The sequence below is a fragment of the Emys orbicularis genome, chromosome 1 (assembly GCF_028017835.1).
Source record: "Emys orbicularis isolate rEmyOrb1 chromosome 1, rEmyOrb1.hap1, whole genome shotgun sequence".
NCBI lineage: Eukaryota > Metazoa > Chordata > Testudines > Emydidae > Emys > Emys orbicularis.
Window position 1 is genome coordinate 241,605,277 of NC_088683.1, and position 26,608 is coordinate 241,631,884.

At 41.3% G+C, this 26,608-nt stretch overlaps 1 protein-coding gene across 1 annotated transcript in view; it reads right to left on the bottom strand.

Moving 5' to 3' along the window:
* Window positions 1-2,773: 2,773 nt before the first annotated feature.
* The window catches only part of XG (Xg glycoprotein (Xg blood group)), a 30,538-nt gene continuing 6,703 nt past the window's right edge, over window positions 2,774-26,608 (bottom strand). Inside the window, exons 2-8 of the mRNA XM_065423452.1 lie at window positions 13,005-13,046; window positions 12,573-12,623; window positions 10,798-10,866; window positions 6,653-6,709; window positions 4,725-4,763; window positions 4,253-4,372; window positions 2,774-2,814 (exon numbers count right to left, since the gene is read on the bottom strand). Of these exons, the coding sequence (XP_065279524.1) occupies window positions 2,774-2,814; window positions 4,253-4,372; window positions 4,725-4,763; window positions 6,653-6,709; window positions 10,798-10,866; window positions 12,573-12,623; window positions 13,005-13,046 (419 nt within the window). The remainder of the gene's footprint in view (window positions 2,815-4,252; window positions 4,373-4,724; window positions 4,764-6,652; window positions 6,710-10,797; window positions 10,867-12,572; window positions 12,624-13,004; window positions 13,047-26,608) is intronic.

A 26,608-nucleotide genomic window follows, 5' to 3' on the forward strand; every position in this document is an offset into this window, starting at 1 on the left:
ACAATAATAATAATCTATTTTCATACTAGTATTTAAAATGAACAACGGTGAAATCAAAAGAAAAAGGTCTGCTTATCATGCAGCGTTCAAACTTAAAGTTGTTGAATATGCAGAAGCAAACAATAATTGCGCCGCTGCTCGTGAATTCTGTATCAATGAGAAGCAAGTAAGAGAATAGCGAAAAAATAAAACAACACTAAAAGACATGCCAAGAAGTAAGAAAAAATGTCCAACAAAGTGCGCTTCATTTCCTGAGCTAGAGAAAGATCTCAATAATTGGGTTGTTGAATGTCAACAAAATGGGTACATTGTCACTAGATCTGGAATTCATCTGCGTGCTCTGCAAATGTCGAAAGATGACAAATACAAGTCAGTAAAGACATCAATGTTTGTTGCATCAGTGGGTTGGTGCACTCGCTTCATGAACTGTCATGGTCTCTGTCTTCGTCAGCGAACAAAGATAGCGCAAAAGCTGCCGAGATCTGGAAGAAAAAATCGAATCTTTCCAAAGGTTTATTATAAAATATCGAAAGGAATATGCATTTGAACTGTCACAAATAGGAAATATGGACAAAACACCAATCACATTCGATCTCCCGAGCAACAGAATGGTAACTGGTGTTGGTGAAAAAAGAGTTTTAATTAAAACCACTGGCCATGAAAAAATCCATTTTACAGTGGTTTTATCATGTTTGGCAAATGGATCAAAGCTCCCTCCTGTTGTTATTTTTAAAAGAAAAACCTTGCCTAAAAACATGAAATTTCCTGCTGGTGTCATCGTATGTGCATACGCAAAGGGATGGATGGATGAAAGTGGGACTATTGAATGGCTGAGAAAAGTGTGGAATAAGAGACCAGGAGCACTTTTCAAGAAACCTGCTATGCTCATTTGGGACATGTTCAGGGCACACAAGACGGATGAGGCGAAAAATGTGGCCAAAAATATGAAAACTACTTTGGCTGTAATACCTGGAGGCTTAACTTCAGTTCTACAACTGCTTGGTGTCTGCCAGAACAAACCCTTTAAAGACAGGCTACGCAAAATGTGGTCTGAATGGATGTGCTCCGGCATGGCAAAGTTGACAAAAGGCGGGAATCTTAGGAAGCCCAAAATCAATCTGGTCACCCAGTGGATCAAGTATGCGTGGGTGTCCATTCGCTCGGAAATGATAGAAAAATCATTTAGGAAATGCTGTATCAGCAATGCACTCAACGAGTCAGAAGATGATGCCATATTTGATGATGATGACACAACAGAGGCTAATGATGAGAAGGAATATGAGTCTGAAGACGACACTGCCGACATCTACGATGACAATGCAGATGCAACTGTGACTGAAGCCAAGTTTAATGAACTGTTTGGTGAATCAGAGACTGATTCAGACTTTGAAGGATTTTAAGACTTTTTAAAGTCTCATATTGTTCTAAGTTACTTGTTTTAAATATCCATTTACTGATTTTAAATATTGACTGTAATTTTGAAGGTGAATACATATTTGTTCAGTTATTATTATAACAACAACAGATTTTTCGTTAGATTACATTAAAATAATTCTAGCAAAACTTTTGAGTGTTTCTTGTGATGCCAGCTTTTGAAATATAGCAGGGGTTGGCAAACTTTGGCTCCTAGCCCATTAGGGTAAGCCACTAGCGGGTCGGGACGTTTTGTTTACTTCGAGCGTCTGCAGGCACAAAGCCCCTCAGCTCCCAGTGTCCGTGGTTTACCGTTCCCAGCCAATGGGAGCTGCGGGAAGTGGCACTTCCCGCAGCTCCCATTGGCTGGGAACGGCAAACCGCAGACACTGGCAGCTGAGGGGCTTTGTGCCTGTAGACGCTCCAAGTAAACAAAACTTCTAGGCCCGCTAGCAGCTTACCCTAACAGGCCAGGAGCCAAAGTTTGCCAACTCCTGAAATATAGGGTCGGCTTATGAAAGGGTCATACAGTTTTTGCTATTTTTACCTAACCACCTTGGGGGATCGGCTTATAAACGAACGGGCTAATGAACGAGCATATATGGTAGTTCATTTGTAAAATAAAGGTGAAAATGCTGAGTTTAAAGATGAATAGAGACTACATGATTAAAATCATAAGAACAACAAACATATCAAAAAGATAAAATTTAACAGATTGGTTATATGTGACTCAAGATGGGGCTTAGAATTCAAAGCATCATGTTTCCCACCCACAAGCATTCTCCTTGCATACTACATCTGTAATCAAATTGATTCCTTCCTCCACAAGAAAATTCTGACTGTTTTTGTAAAAAAGGCCAGTAATGTGGTGATTATGATGACTGATTTAAAGAACTACCGCAATTTAGTTTCTATTACAGGGTCTTCAAATTTCCTGAAAACCAGTACCTGTGGGGCTGATTCAGGCCATTAAAGACAATGCGAGGGCACCCACTGACTCTAATGGATTCTGGAACTAGCCCTTTCTATATTAAGAAATTTCATAGAAAAGAAGCAGGATTCAAGCAAGATTTGCAGAACTTAAGTGGAGCTAAACACATTTCCTTAAAAATCAATGTGTGCCCCTCATATATGGTTTGGGGCTTCCTTTCTATCGGTGGTTTTGCAGTACACAGTACATCTCCCTTGTCATTTTTTGAAAAATGAAGGATGAAAATGCTTTTTTCAACTATAGATTTTTCTATTCAGCAGAATTCAGATGTAAAGTATAAAATAAAGGAAAGTAAAATCTTTAAACTTTTTTCAAAACTTCAAGTATTTGCCTCAAACTTTATAAAAAATACAAATATACAAGAGAACATCAATACAACACATAGGCGGAAGTTCCTTTTTTCTCATCACCTAAAGTATTAAAAAAAATAGGCATAGAAAAAACACTGAATAGTCTGTGAACCCAATGCTCAGACACAAACCTTTAACCTTAGAAAAATATTATAGCACATAATTGAGGAATTATCACGGAGTTAGCATCTGAACTAAAATATACATTCATATGTATAATATGCATCAGATTGTACTATGTTACCCATTCATATATTACTTAAGTACATCTTAACAATAAGTAGTCCGGTGTTGTGCAGAAAATATTCATTATCACTGGGCAGTTCCTCTTTTGCCAGCTTACACAGTTGTCCCACCTAAAATGGAAGATTGTAAAGAAAATTTTAATATTCTGGTATGGATGCTTATTCAGATCTATACATCTCTATCCTTTACTACAGCTCCTCCCTGCCCCTACGGAAGGACAGATAACCTTTGTCCTCTCTCACTGCTCCTGCTGTGGGCTCTATAGGATCTCCGATGGCAGAGGCTGCTCAGGGGATGCACTGATGCTATAATCCTACCCCTCTTTTGGGTCTGCCATGCTCTCCTATATAGCCCCCCCCCTTTGCTGCAGGGAAAGTTGCAGCTGCCTTGTACCACTGCAACTTCCACTCCCACCCACCATCACACTTTCTGACACTGAGGACCTAGGAATTTTATCATTTCAATGGTTTACTTCAAATTTGTGGAAAGAGTAGGCATGCTAACTGTTAACAAATATCCCTTGCAAACCTAGAAAACAATGCTAAGATTGGGATTTTCAAAAACAAAATCTGCTCTCACGGAAGTCAATAGTAAAACTCCCATTGACTTCAATGGAAGCCAAGTTAGGCCAGCTGTAAGCACCTTTGAAAATCCCACCTAAATATTTAATTCATTATTACATTTGCAGTTCTTATCGGGCAGCATCTGACTGCCTGACCATCACATCCATGAATTTTCAACCTTAATTTCAATTTCATTAAGTTTGTGTCTGGGAATAAAAATATTTTAAATATAAGTTCATATTCAGGACCCTGCACTCTTCAGGGCAGAGATAGTGTCTTCCACTCTGGGAAGCACATAGCATATTGGTTGTGCAATTGCAATACAAAAACTAAAGATGAACAATGAAGCTGCAATTACTACTCAAAACATTATAGGTCTTGCAACTATTTGAGTAGAGTAAATTGAATTCTTTAAACCAGGTGCACTATATTTTATTATCCAAACTCAGAGACTGAAACAGATATATATAGGTCATTTATTCCCTCCATGCCCATCCACCTACATACACTACACACATTTTCAGCTAATGTTTTCTGTGGTACAAAAACAACAGCAGCAAAGTATATAACGTGCAAAAAGAATGTACAAGATGGTTTTAATTTATATTACAAGAAATAAGAAAGTGCTGTTTCAATCAGGATCTGCCACAGTTCCAAAAAGAGAACAAAACAGCTAGTGTAATTCTTACCATTCGCTTTAAAACAGAGTTGTTTCTTCTTGTAAGCTGTGTAACCAGCTACTGATCCAACAACTAACAGCACAAGCACAGAAATCACAGGTGACGTAACTCCAGCAATTACTCCAGAATCTATTGGAAGAAAAAACGTATTTTCTTCAGAAGCAACAAAAGAGCATCCTTATTATAGAGTACATAAAGTGGACACTGACCCATAATAGCAAATCATTGCAAACACAGTTTGACATGAGAAAGGGTTCGTACAACTTTTGAATTTCATTTGCAGCATGAAATAAATCATTTTTAAAAATATATATAAGGACCAGAAACCATAATATTACTACAGACAAGAAAATAGTGACTTATTTATTTCACAATAGTGAAAACTACACATATGTTTTATATGGGTTTTAAAACTCTTTTGGTTCAGCTAAGACTGTCCTAAATATACTATAAGATAATATGTATATATGTGTTTACTGACCAGTGTTTCCACCATGATTGACATTACTCTCCTTTTCTCCTGGAAAAGAGGAAATAACTTCATTGTTGGAAGAAACCTTTTGGAGAAAAGTCACAGCTAACACACAGCAAAACAACAACAAATCCCATGCAGAGGCAGTCTGCAAAATGATATTTGGTTAGAGTGGGTGGGGAGTGGGAGTAAGGAAATGTGGGTTCTAATCCTGACTTCAACCTTAACTTTTTGGAGGCACATCGTGTCACTCCTCTGTCTTAATTTCCTCAGAATGATAATACTAATCACCCCCACCCAATAAAATGGGGCTGAAACTGCTTACCCACCTTCATAAAAAATGTTGTACATTTCAAATAAAAGACAGCTGCCAGCATGGGGTGTGAGACAGGGGAGTAGCCAGAGCACTGCAACACTCTGGCTAGTCTCCACTGACAGACAACCACCCGGGGAGCCATTGGCTAACTCACTATAGGTCCAATGCTTCCACCTTTACACCCTCTGAACAGCCCCTTAATCTGTAAGTAGTCCCACTGAATTCAACCAGACTATGGGCCCAGTCCTGCAAGGTGCAGAAGACCCTTTCCAACCCAGCAAAGCACGTAAGCACAGGGTGGATAAAAATCAATGATTTACAAAAAAAAAATTAAAAAATCGGATTTTTTTTATTCAAATGGGATTTTTGATAAAATGTTTTTTGAGGAAAAAACCTATCTAAAGATAGTTTTAATTAAGATACATTATAGCTCAAAGGTATCTCATCATGGAATATGGATTATAAATTCTAATTCTATAGTATGAGACAATATATTCATGTAATGTTTAAGAAAAGTTTTGTAAATGAGTTCCAATAGTTCATGGATTAGGGACCCAAATTTATGGGGTTCCACAGGCTTCTGTATAGATTATTTAGGTAATCTTTCTATCTACTCAATGGGACTCAGTGCTCATTCTAGAAGCTTAGAGATGCTTATTTTTGCAGTTCTCAAACTGTGGATTTGTGTCTCCAGAGGTAACATGCTTGTTAACAGCAAAAATGTTTTTAAATAAATAAATAAATAATATGTAGCAGTGAGAAATAATAGACCTCAACTCTATTGTCCCTCTGCAAATTTGTTTACACAGAGTCAATCCCTTACCTCTCTCTAAAAGTGCAAAGTTTCAAAAAGTTCAATGAATAGAAGATTGTTGGGGGTGGAATAGAGCTGGACAAGGAGAAGAAGTCTGGAGATAAATGTGAGAAGCGAGGGACATACGCTTTGTTAAAATATTATATGTTTGCGGTTGAAGAAAAAAATCCAGAATACTTAACGTTGTTGTTTTAGTTAAATAAAACAATTTAAATGTCTGTCTGGTGATGTTCTCCTCCTAATACAACATGGCAAGAAAATCCTCCAAATATTAATGATTAACCTGTTGAATTGGAGATACTTCACCTCCCAATGACTTCATAAATATTTGCTTCAATTACCTTTGGTAAATTAAATAACCAATCATTCATTTTCTGATATAGCTGTAAAACTAATCTGAAAAGTTTTCAAAATAAATCACCTGTTTAAAAATGTATAGTGTGTACCTTCTAAAAATGTAACCTACATCTATCTCTGAGTTGTGAAGAATATGTATTAGGATTATAACAACCAACAAGGATGCACTTTTATGTAGAAAACCATGATTAAATCGAGTCTTCCTGACTAGTGATTTAAATCAAATCCACCCTGCTTAAGCATGTTCTTAAAGTGATTTATCTCTTCAGGACTGACCACTCGACATCTTTTAGCACTATTTGTGGAGCAAGAGATTGCTCAATATGTGTAAGAGTAGGAGAATCTGGCCCTATACCAGCTACATGCAAGTCTAAAGCAAAAACAGGCAGCTGTGGGATATGACTATATGAGAGAGGTTGTGAAATATTCAACAGAATTGGCATACAGTACCTGCGGGCCTTGGGGGTAGAGGTTTCCCATCATTGAGATCTAAGTCACTGAAGCGGTCTGTAAAATTAGCGTGTTATTCATTATTCAAACTTATCTGAAATTTCAGCTTTTCCCCCTCCCTTCCACTACCATGACCTGTTTATTCTTGGTGTCCTAGGAGAGGATCATTCCCCCAGGATCCTTAAGTGGAGGCAGACCCTTTTGGGCATAGAGCCCACTTTCTGTCTTTCACCTCAAGGTCAACCATTAGAATCTATTTGAAGGCTAGAATTCCAGTCATGTCAATAGAAAATTTTTGGTTCCTATCCATTCCCAGGATAGGTGCAGCTAAATTTGTCAACAGGAGTGGAAGGGAAAACAAGATGATTATCAACATGATTTTAGGTCCAATATCTTCTAAATTGTTCAGGCTAGATATACTTTGTTGGACAGACACTAAGACCCAGTAACCTTTTTCAAAAAGTGGACCTGGAACGTTGAACAAACAAACAAGCAAACAAGCACATAGCAAACCAAAAATTCCCTACAGTGGTTAATAAATAAGTGCCCCTTCAGAGTATTGTGATTAATGTATCAAACTTCCGGGAAGCTGCAAAGAGCGAGCGCAATAAAATGCTGCAAGCATAAGCAAAATCTAGCTAGGAAGCTTTATAGACTAAGATTAAGCAAAAAAGGAAGCTCTGTGAAATTAGATATGGACTTGTAGTTACTATGCACTGCAGTCGGATACTTCTTTAGGCTGACTCAAAATTTGAGTCTAGCAAATTGACCACAATTAGGACAACTAGCCACATAAAGAAAAGATGAGCTGGGCACAGGTGCACAGTTCATAAGATCAAAACAACCGCAAAATACCACACTAAGACATTTGGCCACCTTAATTGGTTGACCTGCTTTGGAACACAGCCAAAAAATAATGTATAAAGAGGTGCAAAGGCGCAGGTGTCTGTCTGTGTGTGTATTGACCTAAAAGAGATCTCTCTTTGATCAGGCTCACACACACACCCTGAACCGAAGGGACATGTGCTTCACCGACTATCTGTGCCTGGCCAGTGCGGAAAGCGGTCGACTGAAGGGTAACGTATTCTCGGGAAAATGCAGGGTAAGGTTTTGAAGCAAAGAAGTCTGGTTGTGCTTGGCCTGGTTAATCTTAAGTCTGTATCGATACTATAGTTTAATTATACTAGTATATTGTTTAGAAGTAAAAGTAAGTTGGGTAATAGTAGTAGTAAATCACTTAGGAATAGTAGTAGTAAATAGTTACTCAATATATAATAACTGTATAGGTTCTGGTGCCTTGCTGGGAACGGGCACAGCACGGGTAGAGCTAGTAGTTGATAAGTGATAGTAGCTTTGCATGTCACTGTGCCTGTCTTCAGTATAACCTGCCATTTATATTAATCCTAATTCAGTGCTGGTCTTTAATTATTCTCTTCTTATTCTGTCTATGTTGCTTTTATAGTCGTAAATCATTGAAAGCCTTCTTTGAGGAATAATTAGTTGTTTTAGTTTCTCTTTTGCGGACAATACTCAACCTCATTATATCTGTGTTGGGTGGTGGGAAGTAGTGATCACCCAGGGTACAATAAGGGCCCTGATTCATGTCTCCCCCTTCCATAATCTCCACAAGTATACCATCCATAAATAAATGAATAAAAATCTGACCTAAATAATTTTTGGTTCTAACATTCTTAAGAGAAAATATTCTTAACAGAATTGCTATACCTTCCTGGTTGCGGGTGAGCAGGTAGATATGGCTGAGGTTTTGGGTGGTCGTCTATTGATAATAAATATTGTTAGAAGGAAGGAAGGCCAAAGTTTCAAAAGTGCATACAAAAGTAAACAAGAAGTGTAAAACTTTGGGATTTTTATAGTCCATTGCTGATTTTTCCTCTAATAGATTCAGAAAAGGTCCTCCTCATTAGTTAAAACAGTCGCAAGAAGGGCCAAACATCCTGAGCCTGATTTTCTTGGCACCAGAGAATTCCTGCTGACTACAAAATGTTAGTCAAAAAATTTCAATCTTCAGTGAAAATAAGAAAAAAAACCCACCACAATTTTTGAGAAAAATATTTTGCATTTTTTAGCCAGCTCCACTATTATGAACATATCACAGATACTGACATCAGGGGAGGATTGTGGGATATTATGGGTATCATGCAGGAACCAGAGACCAAAATGTCAATGGAAAATTGGCTGAAGGAACCAAAAGTAAAGAAAAATAATAAACTGTAGTGGATTGAATTGGGTATTTTATTTATCTAAAAGAGATATTAAGGCAACACATTAATAAAATTAACCAATAATAATAATAATTTGAAGGAGCTTCAAACACCAGTATGAGCAAAAAATAATAATAAAGAAGGGCCTAAAATGATTAAATAAAATAAGTATGGGGGGGGATGGGACAAAACGAGATTCAATTTTGAAAAATATAGACTAACATCTGAGGAAACAGGTATCAAATGGAAGAAAGAAACCTGGAAATGCTAAAAGATGTAGGGATGAGAGAGGATAGTATATCATGCCTGGTTTTGAAATGTGTGTTATACGACAGTAAAACAAGCCATTGCAATTTTTTGGCCTACAAATGCAAAGGCATAGTATAACAGAACCGGGAAGTAATAACCCCTCCGTACAGCCCTGATTCAACAACATGTTTAAGCAAGTGTGTAATTATAAGCATGAGACTAGTCCCTATTTATTTGGGACTACTCTTATGCTTGAAGTTACAAATATGCTTAAGTACCTTGCTGAACTGGGACCTATGAGATCACAGCTGGATTAACTGCACACAGCTCCAGGCTCCTCACTTCTAGGAAGACATAAACAAACTGAATACAGCTACAGATATAACAAGAGGAATTAAGGGGTTGATTTATGAGAAAAGAATAAGAGTTTGGCTAAGAGATGACTAAATGGGCAAATATTTATAAACATGTAAAGATATGGACTAATATTTTAAAATGTGCCTATGATTTACAATCCTAAATCCTGTTTTCAAAAGCAATTAGGTGCTTAGGAGTCTAAACACCTGTATCACTTTAGAAAATGGGACCGTAGGTACTTCTGATAATTTCACCCATGGTTATTAGTGTTTTCAATCTCTAATTTCTAGTAGTCTAACCATCTTAAATATGATGCTGGGGGAATTATTTTCTGAAATGTGAAAGCATGATAAAAAGCAGTCTAACATACTACAAAACTTTTAGGGAATACCACCACCAGGGGCATCTCTTAAACAAAGAAGAGAGTAAACAGAAGGCACTTTGGAGAAGGAGTGAAATGTTAGTTTTAAATAGGAAATGTAAAGCAATTGTTTAAGAAGAGTGGAAATATGTTGGGGCAGGTCATCTGCAAGTGCTTTAGCAACTCACAGAAGATGACTCAGTATTTTGAGAATTTTACCTCCACTGCATTACATGGAAAGAAGGATTATTGCCCACATCATTCTCCAATGCCTTGCTAGCAAAATTTCAAGACAGCTCTGTGTGCTGGGGATATATGGATGAGCTGCATTTCAGTTTACAGTTCCAAAGTTTTCTTCACAACCATGAAGGCTCAAAGCATTGTATCTTTTAAAATAAAAGTTTAGATTCCAGACTAGCCATTCAATCTCCAAAATATTTCTCATCAAGCATGACGATGGAGAAAGTAACAGTGATGAAGAATAAGGGGAAAGAACATTTTTTAAAAGCTGTGGTGTTTTAGTTAGGAACAAAAAGGTGAGACATACTGGGACACATGTTTTAAATAGATAATTTTAAATTAATTTTAACTCAAAGTAATTCACAAATTTACGTGAAGATTCTTATAAAATTTTGTCTTTACCCAGAATTTATGAGCTGTAAATTTGGGGCGCTACACCAAATTCTTTATAAAACAACGAAGAGGTTGAATCTGTGCTGTAAATAAAAAACTCAGTGAAATGTGGTGTCCAGACCAGCATATCTATAATAGATACACAAGCTATATTTTATATGTCAAAAAATAAATTTTAAAATCAGAAATAAACATATTGATCCCATAAGCATCTAGTAAAAATAAATATTTTCATTATCATAGCACAATGTCCAACAAAAAATGCAAACCAAAATTAACCAGTTGCAGCCTCATTTATTTTTAATGCACAAAAATATTCTTACCACCATCATTGCCATAGCTTCCCGGCTGCGGCTTGTGAGGAGGACGTGGGTGAGGTTTTGGATGATCATCTATTAGCAATAAAGATTTCAAGATTTTAATAACCTTTACCTTTTGGTCAAACACTGGACACCTTTGTTCTCAGCCCAGGAGCACATTTTTAGAATGTTTGAGCAAAAACTGTTCAGCTACTTTGAGTAGGAATATAGTGCGTGTGTGTGTGTGGTGGTGGGGGGAACGGGACACCACATTTAATCAGAGGACAGAGTCCCCAAGTAGCTCATATGCCTTTCTGGGATCTGGTGAAAATCAGTTTTGCTTTGGACAAGTTGTAAAGATTTTAAAACATGCTTCATGCCTGTGCATTGTTTTTTGTTATACTAACGATCTGCCAACATTCCACTGGTGCTGCACATGTGTGCACGCGAGTTGAGTGGAATTTTCCATTCAGTAGACAATCTCTCAACTTCTATTGCAGTTACACATGCACAGAAATGTTGAGTGGAATTTCATTTAGAGTGTGCAGGTCTGTCTGAAATATGGTCTTTGAGGGTGAGTATGGAATGAGGCGGAGCTCTAAAAGGACAGTGACTCCTTCTGAATAATATGTAGAGATACATAAGGAGGGGTTCCTTAATCTAGAAGAACCCCACCCCATTCACTAAAGATGTAGTGTAATGAAGCAGGGAAAGTGGGAGAGTACATCTATCTAGATTTTTATGAGTAAATGAGGCAGCGGTCCTGCTCCATGCACTATATTATTTGTTCAGTGTATGGTGTAAGAGACAGAGGTAAGAAAGGACTTTTGGCCTCATGCAATGTGGGGGCTGGGACACTGCAATGTATAAAACATGAAGCCATGCACCGCATAGCGACAGTACAAATATTTAACAACTGCCGCATACATAGAACAATGTCCAACTTGTGCACTGAATGAGACAGGATTCCTGAGGGGGAAAAAACTGTGATTGTGTAGTGAAAGACTCTACCATAATGCATAGTCACAAGGGAAATAAATTAAGATTGCATGGCAACCGTATCCATTTCCTGATTCCTGAATGCTTCATTTTAGAACTTTAATTTTCTTTCAGCGTAGTATGTGGAATATCATAATCAAATAAAAAGTATTTTTAAACGGAGAGAATGAGAAAAAAAGATTTACCCTTTTAAAATTAGTTTGTCACATCCAATCTCCTCCAGAGTTTATGGCTTTAAAACTTTCTAGTCCTCCTTTACCATTCACAGCTCATTTCTGTTCATTGGCATAGCCTGTTGTAGAACTATTAAAAGCCATGCTAACAATGAATGCCAGAAGAGGGGGTCCATCAAATTTTAAAAAGTCCCACGCATATAAGACTTTAGTCTCCAACACTAATAACATTTTTTAAAAGTCATTTGTTGTGGACTTGTCTTTTCCCCTGCACAAATGTTTAGTAAGGCAAATACAAAAGCTACAGTTGTCTATTTGTATGTTCCTTGGGGATTTCAGGGCAAGTAAGAGATTACCAAAAATTATCAGCCAATACAATTTCAGTGTTGTCCAGTCACTGTCTAAAGCCATATTATACTCATTAAGGAACTCTTATTATTTGGTAAATGTCCAAGAGAGTTCCTTTAATACTTTTTTTTAACCTATACAGTACTTGATACTTAGACAGTTATCGCACAACCTTGATCTCAGATGCTGCACATGGCACACATCACGATGAATCTGGTAGAAACTACAAATGTGAGATCATTGTCATGAACCATTAGCCAATTTAAATTTATTACTCACCAAACACTGGCCTTTTGGTAGCCGGTGGAGGCTTCTTGGTAATTGTTTCCTCTATGAGACACAGTGAGACCATAAAATCAATACAAACAAACACTTTTCAATACATCAAAGGGAGGCATCTGTAAATCTTGATAAATATTCTAGATAAAGAAAACTTAAGCATCACTGAGACCACAAATTAAGTGCTAAGGTCTTATGGCCAAGATTCTTTTAAAATAGAACCTGAATATAAGCAAATTTTTAGAAGTAGTCTGATTATCAAAAGTGCTATATCCAGCATTTCCCATTGACTTTTATGCATTTCCTTTAAATTAAATTAGTTATGTTGTGGTCCAGTTTTCATAAAATGGAAAATGTATTAAAGATGTAGCAATAATATTAAACACAATAGAGCAAACAAAACCCTTTTTTTTTTTTTGCAGTGTTACTTACCTGGATGATCAAGAGCATCCGATAAATCAAAATCACCTTGACCTACGAAAAGAAACCACACATTAATGTCTGTGTGTAGGAACATTTTATACCTATTTCAGTTCATTCAGTTCAGTGTGGTGTTCATTTTTATGGGTGTGAATCACCGCCAGAGCTCTGCTGGTAAGGCATAGGATGCAGGCACCTAGTGGTGGAAAGTCCAATAAAGGGGTACATGCCAGAGAAAGCTGTTCATGAGCCCCGCTCTGCCAGGGGGGCCTTTGTGTGATCACACAAACCAGCCCATTCAATTCAAAAGGGAAACTCCAATAGAACAGGAAGGATTTGGCCCATAATCAAAATGTAAAAATTCCTTTGAAGAGCATGCTTTGGCAAGTACAGCAGCCAGAAACCTACGGTGTGTCCAAAGAAACAGAAACAAGATTTTGCACAGTACTTTCAAACTGTTTGCTCAGAGTGGTACTCTGTCTCCCCCCAGTGGTGGCTAGGCCAGCTAATGATTGATGAGCCTGCATGGTTAAATGAGATGTGTCTTTTTGCTCCTGGAGTAGAGGCTCATGCATTAAGCTCCAGAGGTCCCAGGTTTGATCGCCCCTGCCAACAACCCTGGGTGAATTGGTGTCACCAGTGGCATGTTATACCATAACCAGGAAAAGTGATTTTAATAAATTCATTAGTGTTTTAACAGCTCAACTTTACAGATCTGGTTAAAAGTTTTACTGACACACCTGCCTTAAAATCACTTGTAAATTAAATCTGCACAGTTTAACTTCTTCCTCTGACATATGGCAGCATTTACAACTGTCAAAGTGTGTTTGTTATCTACACCCATTTGCTCTCCACTGCACCCTGAAACATCTGAAAGAAAAACAACATCTTCCTGCTCTGTTTTAGGTGTTAGTGATGTCATTAATTGTTACAAGAGAAAAACCACCATCCTGACAAGAGGACTTGGCAGGAAAATAAAGCTGGGAAAGATTTAAAATATTGTACCCTAACAGCTTGTATCTGAGTCTACTGATCTGTTACTGATTTGGGATTTCCTTTTTGTTGTTGTGGTTGGCATTTTTTGCTTTAACTGAAAAGCTTTTGTAGATCACCTCTTTATGAAATAAGCAGCCATTGACTTTCATGCAGAATGCAGCACTATTTGTCTTCATCCACTCCTTAATATCTGTTTAGACCAAACACAAGAACAGCTGGCACAAAGTGAAAAAAAAGAGTTTCTGGGAGTCAAAGTCATGGCTTTTATTCCCAGCTCTGCCACTGACTTTGTGTGTGACCTCAGGCAAGTCACTTGATCTGTGCCTGTTTATCAGTCCGTATAAAGGGGATAATAATGCACTTTTCATCAGTAGACCCCAAATGCTTTACTAAAGGAGTATCATTATCCCCCTTTTACAGATGGAGAAATTGAGGCACAGTAAGGGAAATAATTTTTCCAAGGTCACCCCACAAACCAATGGCAGAGTCACGAATAGGCAACACTGCCTCCTATAATAGTAGAGTGGCACTTCTGTAACTCACAAAGCTCTTAGAAGGCTTAATAAACGTTAGTAAAATACTGAGATCCTCAAACGAGAGGGATCACAATGTACAAGTTTAAAACATTTTTATTCTTGTATTATACTTTAATTGAAGTGCATGTTTCGAGGACTTAATTATATAGCCACACACTCTGACAGGAATGATAATATATGGTTGGAATTCCAAAGAATGAGCTATAAAACAAGACTACCCTTGTCCAACAGTATGTTGTTTCTGAAAACCTATACTACGAAGGGGAAAGTAGGTCACAAAACCAGACCATCCAGTTAACATAACTTGAGTAATATTTCTCTTATTTAACTGACTGAATATTTTAGAACATTACACACCATCCAGCTATTACCTCCCCTGCCTTAGGGACTGATCTAATCCTGATTGAAATCAGTGGGTTCTTAGATTTCTAGTCCTAAGCAATAAGACCTAAGGTTTTTCAGTGATGGGCTGCCAATATTTTAACAAAGGTCTCACACAAAAATATTCCCCTTAGTCTGCAATTACCATGAAGGTTTATGATGGCAAGGAGGAGGTGTGAGAGCATGGGGAATCTGTTTGTTTCATTAACCATAATAAAAGCAGGCGTTACCCCATACATACACATACACTTAAGCATAGTGTAAACTGGTAGCATTCTCCTCTTCTTGCTCCTAACACAATATATAGAAACTGGTTCTGGTCCAAACATCCTCTTCCTGGAGTTTTTCTTTATTGTAAACTTTAACAGCAGTAGCAGCAAAACATAAACCTAAGCTGGATTGTCTTTAGGGTTTCTGCTTGTATAAACCTTCTGTTTTGATACCTAGTTTTTATTGTCTCTGAGAGATGCTGAAAAGCCTCAATCCACAAAGGTATTTAGGTTCCTAAATTTTGGGTTTAGGTGCCTAAATCCCTATTTTAGGCTCTACTGCAGTCCACACAACTCCTGCCAAACGCTGTTTTATACTACATTTTATACTTGCATTTTATACTTGCAGATATTAATCTTCTAGGTAGGCAACTGGGAAATTAGGGCCAAATTCTACCTTCAGTAATATCCAGACAGGTCCACTAACCCCACTGGCTTCAGTTATGGAAGCCTAATGCTATAGATTTGTACTTAGTATGCTTGCTCTGTCCTAGAAATTGCGGTGATTTTTCTTAAAAGCTTCCGTACATATTTTTGTTGTGAAAGTCTCTACTGATTTTTTCCCTCTGACTTTGACGTTGCACCTATTTAACTATATTCTCACAGTGATCCTTGTTCAGACTTGCAGACTGAACTGTTCCAAAGACTCAGACTGACTTAAACAAACTCAACCACTGACTAATAGTCATATAATGAAAATAAATTAGACCAAAATATTCAAATGGCACCCAGTTTAGATATGCAAATCCACCAAAGTGTATTCACTAGTTATGGTTGTTCATGCACAAAGAACCTGAAGTGCAAGCACACTAGGGATTTGTGTACCTAAGTCAGGTGATCAGAAAATGCATACAAACTTTTGCTCATATCCATTATTTGCAAATTTGGCCTTATGTAGAGAATAATATTTTTACCATATGTTTAATTTAGTTGCCCAATTTAATTTACTTTGTGTCCAAAAGAACCACTAACTTTAACTGTACAATTGGCTGCTTGGATAAAGATCAGAGTATCATAATTTCATAGAAATTTGGGTCTTTAAGGAACCTTGAGAAATCATCAAGTTGAGCCCCTGTGCTCAGGCAGGACCAAGTAAACCTAGACCATCCCTGACAGGTGTTTGTGAAACCTGGTCTTAAAAGCTTCCAATGATGGGGATTTCACAATCTCCCTTGCAAGCCTATTCCAGAGCTATAGTTAGAAAAGTTTTCCTAATATCTAACCTAAATCTCCCTTGCTGCAGATTGAGCCCATTACTTCTTGTCCTACCTCCAGTGGACATGGAGAACAACTGATCACTGTCCTCTTTATAACAGCCCTTAATAGATTTGAAGTCTATCAGGTTGTTCTCTCCCCTCCCCCCATCTTCTTTTCTAAAGACTAAACGTAGCCAGTTTTTTAAACCTTTATAAACCTTTTATCATTTTTAATGCTCTCCTTTGGATACTCTCCAATTCGTCCACATCTTTCCTAAAGTGGGACACCCTGAGTTCGACACAGTACTCCCGGTGAGGCATCACCAGTGCCATGTAGAGCAGGACAATTACCTCCCATGTCTTACATATAACACTCCTGTTGTATACCCCAGCATGATAGTAGCCTTTTTCACAACTGCATCACATTATTGACTCATATTCAATTTGTGATCCACTAGAATCCCCAGATTATTTTCAGCAGTACTAACAACTAGCCAATTATTCTGAATTTTGTAGTTGTGCATTTGATTTTTGCTTTCTAAGTGAAATACTTGCAACATGTCTTTATTGCATTTTATCCTGTTGAATTCAGACCAGTTCTCTCATTTGTCAAGGTCATTTTGAATTCTAATCCAATCCTCCAAAGTACTTCAACCTTTCCCAGCTTGGTTCCATCTGCAAGTTTTATAAGCATACTCTCAATTCCATTATCCAAGTCATTAATGAAAATATTGAATAGTACCAAACCCAGAACTAATCCCTGTGGGAAGCCACAGGATACCCCCTTCCCCAGTTTGGGAACAAACTATTGATTACTACTGAGCATGGTCTGTTAACCAGTTTTGCAACCACCTCATAGTAATTTCATCTAGACCACATTTCCATTGCTTATGAGAATGTCATGTGGGACTGTGTCAAAAGCCATATAAAAATCAAGATGTATCATGTATACTTCTTCTCCCCTATTCTCTAGGCCAGTAACCCTGTCAAAGAAGGAAATTAGGTTGGGTTGGCATGATTTGTTCTTGACAAATCCATGTAGGCTATTACTTATAATTCTACGATCCTCTAGCTGCTTAAAGATAGATTGCTCAATAATTTCTTTCAGTATCTTTCTAGGTATCTAAGTTAGGCTGACTGGTCTATAATTCCCTGGGTCCAATTTGTTCCCCTTTTTACAGATAGGTACTATGTTTGCCCTTCTCCTGTCTTCTGGGACCTCACCTGTCCACCATGAGCTCTCAAAGATAATTGCTAACAGCTCCAAGATTGCTTCAGCTAGTTCCTTACAAACCCTAGGAAGAATTTCATCAGGCCCTGCCAACTTGAATATATCTAGGGTTACCATATTTGAACTTTCAAAAAAGAGGACACTCCGGGGGGTAGCCCCGCCCCCTAGCCACTCCCTCCCAATTCCCGCCCCCCTGACTGCTCCCCACAGAACCCCCAACCCATCCAACCCTCCCTGCTCCTTGTCCCCTGATCGCCCCTTCCCGGGACCCCTGCCCCTAATCACCCCCCGGGACCCCACCCCTTATCTAAGCCTCCCTTATCTTTGTCCCCAACTGCCCCCTCCTGAGACCCCCCCCGCCCTACCTGTCCCCTGACTGTTCTGACTCCTATCCACACCCCTGCCCCCGCCAGATCCCCGGGACTCCCACGCCTATCCAACCGCTGCCTGTTCCCTGACTGCCCCCCCCCGAACCACCAACCCATCTAACCCTCCCTGTCCCCTGACTGCCCCAATCCCTCTCCACACCCCTGCCCCCTGACAGGTCCCCCCAGAACCCCTGACCCATCCAACCCTCCCCTGCTCCCTGTCCCTTGACTCGCCGCGCTCCCTGCCCTGCCCCACCCCAGCTCACCTCCGCTCTGGCTCTGCCTGCTCCCCTGAGCGCGCAGCCGCCCCGCTTCTCCGCCCCGCCCCCGGCTTGCCTCGAATCAGCTGTTCGGCGGCAAGCCTGGGAGGGAGGGGGCGAGAAGCGGAGCGGAGTGGCGCGCTCAAGGCACCAGGCAGAGGCGGAGCGGAGGTGAGCTGGGGCGGGTAGCGGTTCCCCTGTGCCCCCCGTTACCTGCTACGGGCAGCCCTCCCCGCGCCCCCCTGCCCCAGCTCACCTCTGCTCTGCCACCTCCCCTGAGCGCTCCGCTTCTCCCCCCTCCCTCCCAGGCTTGCCGCGCAAAAGTCTGGGAGGGAGGGGGGTGGAGGGGAAAAGCGGCGCGCCCGGGGGAGGAGATGGGGCCTGGGATTTGGGAAAGGGGTTGGAATGGGGGCGGAGAAGGGGCGGAGCCGGGAGCGGGGGGGGGGGCGCAAGCACCCACTGGTGCCGGCTACAGTCGGTGCCTATGCCCCACGCAGCGCTGCCGGCGTGCTGAAGCTGCAGGGGAGGGGGAAGCGGGGGAGGGGCTTTTGCTGCCGGAGCGGCCCCAAGTGAGCCGCTCAATCCGGCGCGGCTGCCCTGTCAACCGCTTTTGGGTCTTTAGATAGCCATCTGGGGGGAAATCCCGGACATTTTTAGCTTTTTACAAATTCCCCCCGGACGGCTATTTAAAGACCCAAAAGCCGGACATGTCCGGGGAAACCCGGACGTATGGTAACCCTAATATATCTAAATTATCTAAATACTTTTTAACCTGTTCTTTCCCTATTTTGACATGCGTTCCTTCCCCCTTTTTGTTAATATTAATTATATTAAATATCCGGTCACAATTTACCTTTCTAGTGACAACTGAAGCAAAGTAGACATTAAACACCCCAGCCTTCTTGATGTTCTCCATTATTAACTCTCTTTCTCTAAGTAGTGGCCCTACACTTCCCTTTGTCCTTCTCTTGCTTCTAATTTATTTATAGAACCTCTTCTTATTGCCTTTGATGTCCCTTGCTAGGTGTAACTCATTCTGAGTCTTAGCCTTTCTGATTTTGTCCCTACATGCTTGTGCCATTCTTTTGTACTCCTCAGAAATGGTATCCCTGTTTGACTTTTTGTAGGATTCCTTTTTGATTTTCAGCAGAGACATGACTAGTTTCTGCAGACAGTAAACACAGCACATGAAAAAAATATTGCTCGAGCATGCAGGAGTGTAATCAGGAAGGCCAAAGCACAATTAGAGTTGCAGCTAGCAAGGGATGTGAAGGGTAACAAGAAGGGTTTCTCCAGGTACGTTAGCAACAAGAAGGTCAGGGAAAGTGTGGAACCCTTACGAATGAGGGAAGCAACCTATTGACAGATGATGTGGAAAAAGCTGACATACTCAATACTTTTTTTGCTTTGGTCTTCACAGACAAGGTCAGCTCCCAGACTGCTGCACTGGTCAGCACAGTATGGGGAGGAGGTGAGCAGCCCTCAGTGGTGAAAGAATAGGTTAAGGACTATTTTGAAAAGCTGGACACACAAAAGTCCATGGGGCCAGATGCAATGCATCTGAGGGAGTTGGCTGATGTGATTGCAGAGCCATTGGTCATTGTCTTTGAAAACTCGTGGTGATTGGAGTAGGTCCTGGATGTTTGGAAAAAGGCAAGTATAGTGCCCATCTTTAAAAAAGGGAAGAAGGAGAATCCAGGGAACTACAGACCGGTCAGCCTCATCTCAGTCCCTGGAAAAAACATGGAGCAGGTCCCTAAGGAATCCATTTTGAAACACTTGAAGGAGAAGAAGGTGATCAGGAACAGTCAACATGGATTCACCAAGGGCAAGTCATGCCTGACCAATCTGATTGCATTTTATGATGAGATAACTGGTTCTGTGGATATGGGGAAAGCAGTGGATGTGATATATTTTGACTTTAGCAAAGCTTTTGATACAGTCTCCCACAATATTCTTGCCAGCAAGTTAAAGAAGTATGGATTGGATGACTGGTCTATAAGGTGGATAGAAAGCTGGATAGATCATCAGGCACAATGGGTAGTGATCAATGGCTCAATGTCTAGGTGGCAGCCAGTATCAAGCGGAGTGCCCCAGGGGTTGGTCCCGGGGTTGTTTTTACCCCCACATCTTCATTAATGATCTGGATGATGAGATGGATTGCACCCTCAGCAAGTTCACAGATGACACTAAGCTGGGGGAGAGGTAGATATGCTGGAAGGTAGGGATAGGGTCCAGAGAGACCTAGACAAATTGGAGGATTGGGCCAAAAGAAATCTGACGAGGTTCAACAAGGACAAGTGCAGAGTCCAGCACTTATGACAGAAGAATCCCATGCACCACTACAGGCTGGGGACCGACTGGCTAAGCAGCAGTTCTGCAGAAAAGGACCTGGGGATTATAGTGAACGAGAAGCTGGATATGAGTCAACAGTATGCCCTTGTTGCCAAGAAGGTTAATGGCATATTGGGCTGCATTAGTAGAAGCGTTGCCAGCAGATCGAGGGAAGTGATTATTCCCCTCTATTTGGCACTGGTTAGGCCACATCTGGAGTACTGTGTCTAGTTTTGGGACCTCCACTACAAAAAGGATGTGGACAAATTGGAGAGGGTCCAGTGGAGGGCAACGGAAATGATTAGGGGGCTGGAGCAGATGACTTATGAGGAGAGGCTGAGGGAACTGGCCTTATTTAATCTGCAGAAGAGAAGAGTGAGTGGGGATTTGATAGCAGCCTTCAGCTACCTAAAGGGGGATTCCAAGGATAATGGAGCTAGGCTGTTCTTAGTGGTGGCAGATGACAGAACAAGGAGCAATGGTCTCAAGTTGCAGTGGGGTACGTCTAGGTTGGATATTAGCAGGGCCGGCTCCAGGCACCAGGCAACCAAGCTGGTGCTTGGGGCGGCACCTGGAGGGGGGCGGCGCGGCGCTCGGGCCGCCGGGGAGAGCGGGGCCACAGCCGGGCTCACCGCCCTCCCCCTGGCGCTCTGGCCGCCCTCCCCCCCGCGCCCTCCCCCCGGCCGCTGGGGGGAGAGCCGAGCCCCCGCCGGGGCTCGCCGCCCTCCTCCCAGGGCTCCGGCCGCCCTCCCCTCTGGCGCCCTCCCCCCGGCCGCCGGGGGGAGAGCGGAGCCCCCGCCGGGGCTCGCCACCCTCGCCCCGGGGCTCCGGCCGCCCTCCCCCCGGTGGGAGAGCGGAGCCCCCGCCGAGGCTCGCCGCCCCCCCCGGGCTCCGCCCCCCCCTCCGCGGGGGGGGGGGGGGGCGGGCGGAGGCTTTTTTGCCTGGGGCGGCAAAAAAGCCAGAGCCGGCCCTGGATATTAGGAAACACTATTTCACTAGAAGGGTGGTGAAGCACTGGAATGGGTTACCTAGGGAGGTGGTGGAATCTCCATCCTTAGAGGTTTTTAAGGCCCGGCTTGACAAAGCCCTGGCTGGGATGATTTAGTTGGGGTTGGTCCTGCTTTGAGCAGGGGATTGAACTAGATGACCTTCTGAGGTCTCTTCCAACCCTAATCTTCTATGATTCTATCATATACACACAATTACTGGTGAAAACTTCAGTGAAGAACAGGGCTCGTAACTGGAACATTCAGGAATCATCCGCATTAGCCACTAATGAAACAAGTTCCATTATCACCGTCAGAAACAGCCATAACCCTCTCCAGTGCTTAATTTGTAATGAAAGTGGTGCTCAAATAATTAGGTGCTGGGGACCAAACAATTCTTTTACTTTCATAACTGACGTGGCGAGCCCAGAGGTGTCGGGGCTATGAACTGCCAAGCCTAGAGGTGCAAGGGCTAAGCCCAGGCATAAATTAAGCATGGACCCTCTCCATAACAAGCTGGCCAGCAGGTCCATTTCAGATCAGTGTGTAGGAGAGGTAAGGGAACCACTTTCCTTACAAACAGTAGGAGTTCTGAATATGATTCTCTGTGTACTGTGTTGAAGTCATAGTTCAAGGAGCTTAACCAATACTAGCCCGCAGATGATTGATCAATTTTGAGGGTAGTAGTCTTCATTTTAGGCTAACATGCTAATAAAGAAGAGATTTCTAGAGCTAATGGGTCTACACTACCTTTGCACATACACTGTTTATTGAATCATTCTGGGCACAGATCTACTTTACTCAATTGTTGGGTTTTTTAGCTGTTTAGCAGTGGCGTAGGTAGGAGTGGAAATGTGGGTGGGCCCCAACTTTTGGGTGGACGGGTAATGACAGACTGTGCTATCCACTGGCCATGCCGACTGGCTGTGCAGCCTGCCTGGGCTGGGGAGGGCGGATCTCCTCAGATGTGCCATGACTCTGCAGCGGGGGAAGAGAGGAAGCCATTGCCTTGTTGCAGGGTATGGGCTGCTGCCCTTCAGCTGGGGGCTCGCGTCTCCTACGGCCCCCGTGCGGGGTCGGCTCTGGCTGCACTGCGGGGGCATGAACAGGGGCTTGCCTGTGTGTGAAACTTGGCCTGGACTCTGTACTGAATTGCCCAGCAAAGTGTATCCTCTCCAGGGAGTGCTGCAAAGAGACTGGCCTTGCCGCTGCCTTCGGCCGTGCAGGGGATGAGCTGTGTGGAGAGCACTGCTGGCCAATGGGCAGCCCCTGAGCACCTGCTAGCTCAGCTTCTCCCCTGACCCACACCCTCTTCCTAGCACTGGTGCACCCAAACGCAGGGCTTCACCTGCCGAGCTGGGCACGTGCATGTGGCGACTCAGAAAATGGCTGGAGTGTGGCTTTCTGAAGGGTGGATGCGTAGCTTCATCCTGGATTTCGGGTGCTGTAGTGGTGCTCTGGGTCACTGTAGCAGTTCTACACCTACTCAGATTTGGGTGGGCCTGGATGCCAAGTGGGTGGGCCATGGCCCACCCATGGCTATGGCCCTACTGCTTAGAAATGGAAATGGCAACCACTCTGACAGTGTGGCTTTCCAAGTGCCTCTGTGTACTCTGCTGAAAAGCTGTTTTAGACCATTTTACAGCAACACTCCTACAGTCAGTGAATCATAGCCATAACTAGGAATTCTTACAGTAACATAGATGTCTAAGAGGAGGCAAATTGGCTTCCATTTATGCTTTTTTTTTGTGGGCTAATTTTATGTGGGGTGGGCAGATTTTAAAGTCAGCTCAGAATTACTATCACTGTAGTCATTCTAATCACAATGATGTGACCTTTTTTAAAAAAAACAAACAAACGTACACACTTTTTACTTTTGTGCTCCATTCATTTCCAGTGAGTGTAAGCTGGCAGGGTGACTCAGCAGACATAAAGCAGCATAACGAGCAGGAGCCTATCTCTGTCAGTATAATCAAACTAAGTTACCTTAAGCAAACCAACATAAAAGAGTCCCTAACTTTGGGCGTATCTGGGCTAGGAGCCCTATGTTCTCACAAGCATTCTCTTCCTTCTGTGTCTCCTTCAGCTGCCTGGGCGGAGGAGGGGGCACTTCAGCAAGGTGAAGGGCAAGTGGAGCTAGAGTTAACCCTTTGTATATTGAGAACCAAACCCGTTCACTGTCATAGGAAGCAACAATAATTTTTACACCATAATTATTTTGAACTTTATAGAGGTGTCTTAGGCACGGGTCCAATTACTAGCTATTCCTTTCCATCTCTAGATTTAGACCTTGAGCCTGCATTTGGATCCATATGGGCAGATGCATCTCCCCAGGCAAAGCCTCAGTGACCATACTCTCCAATGGGACTCTGTGCAGGCATAAAGGTCTGCCTGAGTGGCTCAGGTTACAGGACTGGTGTCTACAAGAAACAAACATCTCAGTTATTTAAAGTGTGTGTAATTGTTTTAAAAATTAAATATAAACGGAGAGATAAAATCAAAATGATATGCTTTAAGCTATGGTAGATAACTCTAGTCACTCTGAGTTAATGCATTAAAATATTTGGATTTGGATTTAAAAAAAAATAAAAACGCTAACTTGAGACCACTTACGCCAAGACTGGGTTAAGATCTTACAGATAAGCAGAAAAAGGCAATTGGTAGTCTTTATGAGGGAGATAACATTTTGTTATTCCTAAGGGAAAAGCAGCAGAGCTAGCAAATATTTAAAAAAGGATTTCCTGAGCATATCATGTGGCTGGAATATTTTGTTCCTGCCTGTGAAGCTAATAGTTACACAAACATAAAATGCTATGAAACGGGGAAAGATCCAGGAAGAAAGAGTATTGAGTGACTTGTGGTGAGGATGGAGACAGACTAAAATGTGAAGGAAAATATTGGTTAAGCTGCTTCTTTCAAAGGACAGATAAGGACTTTTTTAAAATGCTTTACCTCTAAATAAATAAAATAAATAAAAATAAAAATAAATAAATAAAATAAAACCTCTGAAACGAACTTCTAGAAATAGTTATACCATGAGGGAAATATGTATTTAGGTCCTGATCAAGCAAAAACTTAGATACTGCATAATTTTATTAACGTGAGTTATTCTATTCACTTAAATAACACTACTCATATAAGTGAAGTTATGCATGTACATAAGTGATTGCTGGATTGCAGTCTTAGAGTGGACAGTTTTAGAAGAATGTCAATGTGATTTTTTTGATGTAAAGCTACTATGGTTTATATTACCTGGTGAAGCTATTGTAACTAAATTGTGTTGTGCTCCCCCCCAATATTGCAGATTATTATCAAAATTCATTCACGTAGCACTGTAAAATTAGTGTGCCCTGGAAATATTAATTAAAATCTGTTCTTTGCTGTTGAGAGCAGAGCACTGATACACCTATTAAAAATGCATCAGTTTGAACTACTGTACTTTTGCTAGTGTTTTGGATGAAAAAAATTACTTATAATAAAAAAACAACTGAAAACTACCAAGTAAGAGAGCCTGACAGGACAGGAGAGATGACAGCCACATCCTGTGTCTGTGTGGTATGCTTTGTATCAAGCCTTAAGATAAGAAACTTCCATCAACAAGCATTTTTATGGCATATGATTTTAATGAGGGTGTGAAGAAATAGTAGTTGCTAGTAGGGGTTGCCACCATAATTTGCCTTGAAAGAATCACTAACCAACTGGATATGCCAGATAACCATATTGGTATATTACTACTGAAGCAGCTCTGGTCTTTGAGCAAATACTACTTTATCCTATCTTTGGTTGAAGAAAACAGAAGAGTGAGACAAGAACTAACATGTTTTAAATACAGCCTATGCATCAAAGAAATCTACAGTAAAACATATACATTATTTTTGGCTGTGGCATAGGTAGGATAGATTTGAGTAATATTGCTCTTCAGCTAATGCCAAGCCAAATTTATACCACAACTTCAAGTAAGTTCAGCACTGTTGCAAAGAGATCATTTTGATCCAGCAGTAATTTCAATTACTGCTGGATCAAATTACAATTTCAGCGATAGCTCTTTTAACGGTGTACAAAGCGAGAGCTTTTCTTTATATTCTCTGGATAAAGTTCTATGGTGCAACTTCAGTTTTGGCCTTTTGATGTCATAAAGGTAAGGAATAGCCTATCTGTGTGTAGTCATTTATATCTGTCCAAAGTGGGCATATAACGCTACCAAATCAGAATGCACAATGGTGGCATTTTAAACTCAGGCTATGTTTACACTTAAAATGCTACAGCAGCACAGATGTCTAGGGAGGGGTTCTCTCGTCGCTGTAGGTAATCACCTTCCTGACAGGTTGTAGCTAGGTCAATAAAAGAATTCTTCCGTCGACCTAGCACTGTCTACAGTGGTTAGATCAGCCTAGCTACGTCTCTCAGGTATGTGGATTTTTCATACCCCAGAGAGATATAGCTACGCTGATGTAAATTTTCAGTGTGGACCTGTCCTCACTCTCTGCTGGAGCAAATTACTACACAAGGAGCATAGCAGCAGAGAATCAAGGCTAATGTCTTCTCTATTTTATGCTACTGAAGCTACATCTACACTACCAACACTACAGCTACAGCTGAACTGCTGTAGTGTAGACACTTACTATAGCAATAAGGATTTTTTCCCCCCCAATGCAGTAGTAAAGTAAATCCATCCTCTTGAGAGGCATCAGCTAAGCTGATGGATGCATTCTTCTGTCAACCTAGAAGCGTCTATACTAGGCTTTAGGTCAGTTTAACTATGTCTCGCAAGGGTGTGAATATTTCATACCCCTGACCAGTATAGCTAGGTCGACATGACTTTTAGGTGTAGACCAGGCCTGAGAAAATGGGCTCTATAAAACAATGCTACTGTTGTGCTGGAGGGTACTAGTGGCTGCCAGCAAGTGTGTCTTTGATCAATGGGCAATTACACACCTCACTGAATCTGATGGGTGTGCTAGCCATCTTTCATTCACACTAAATGGATGAAGTAATTAAACACTTTTATGGAGTAAGATAGCTGAAACAATAGAAGCCATCAGCCCAGCACTCCATGGGA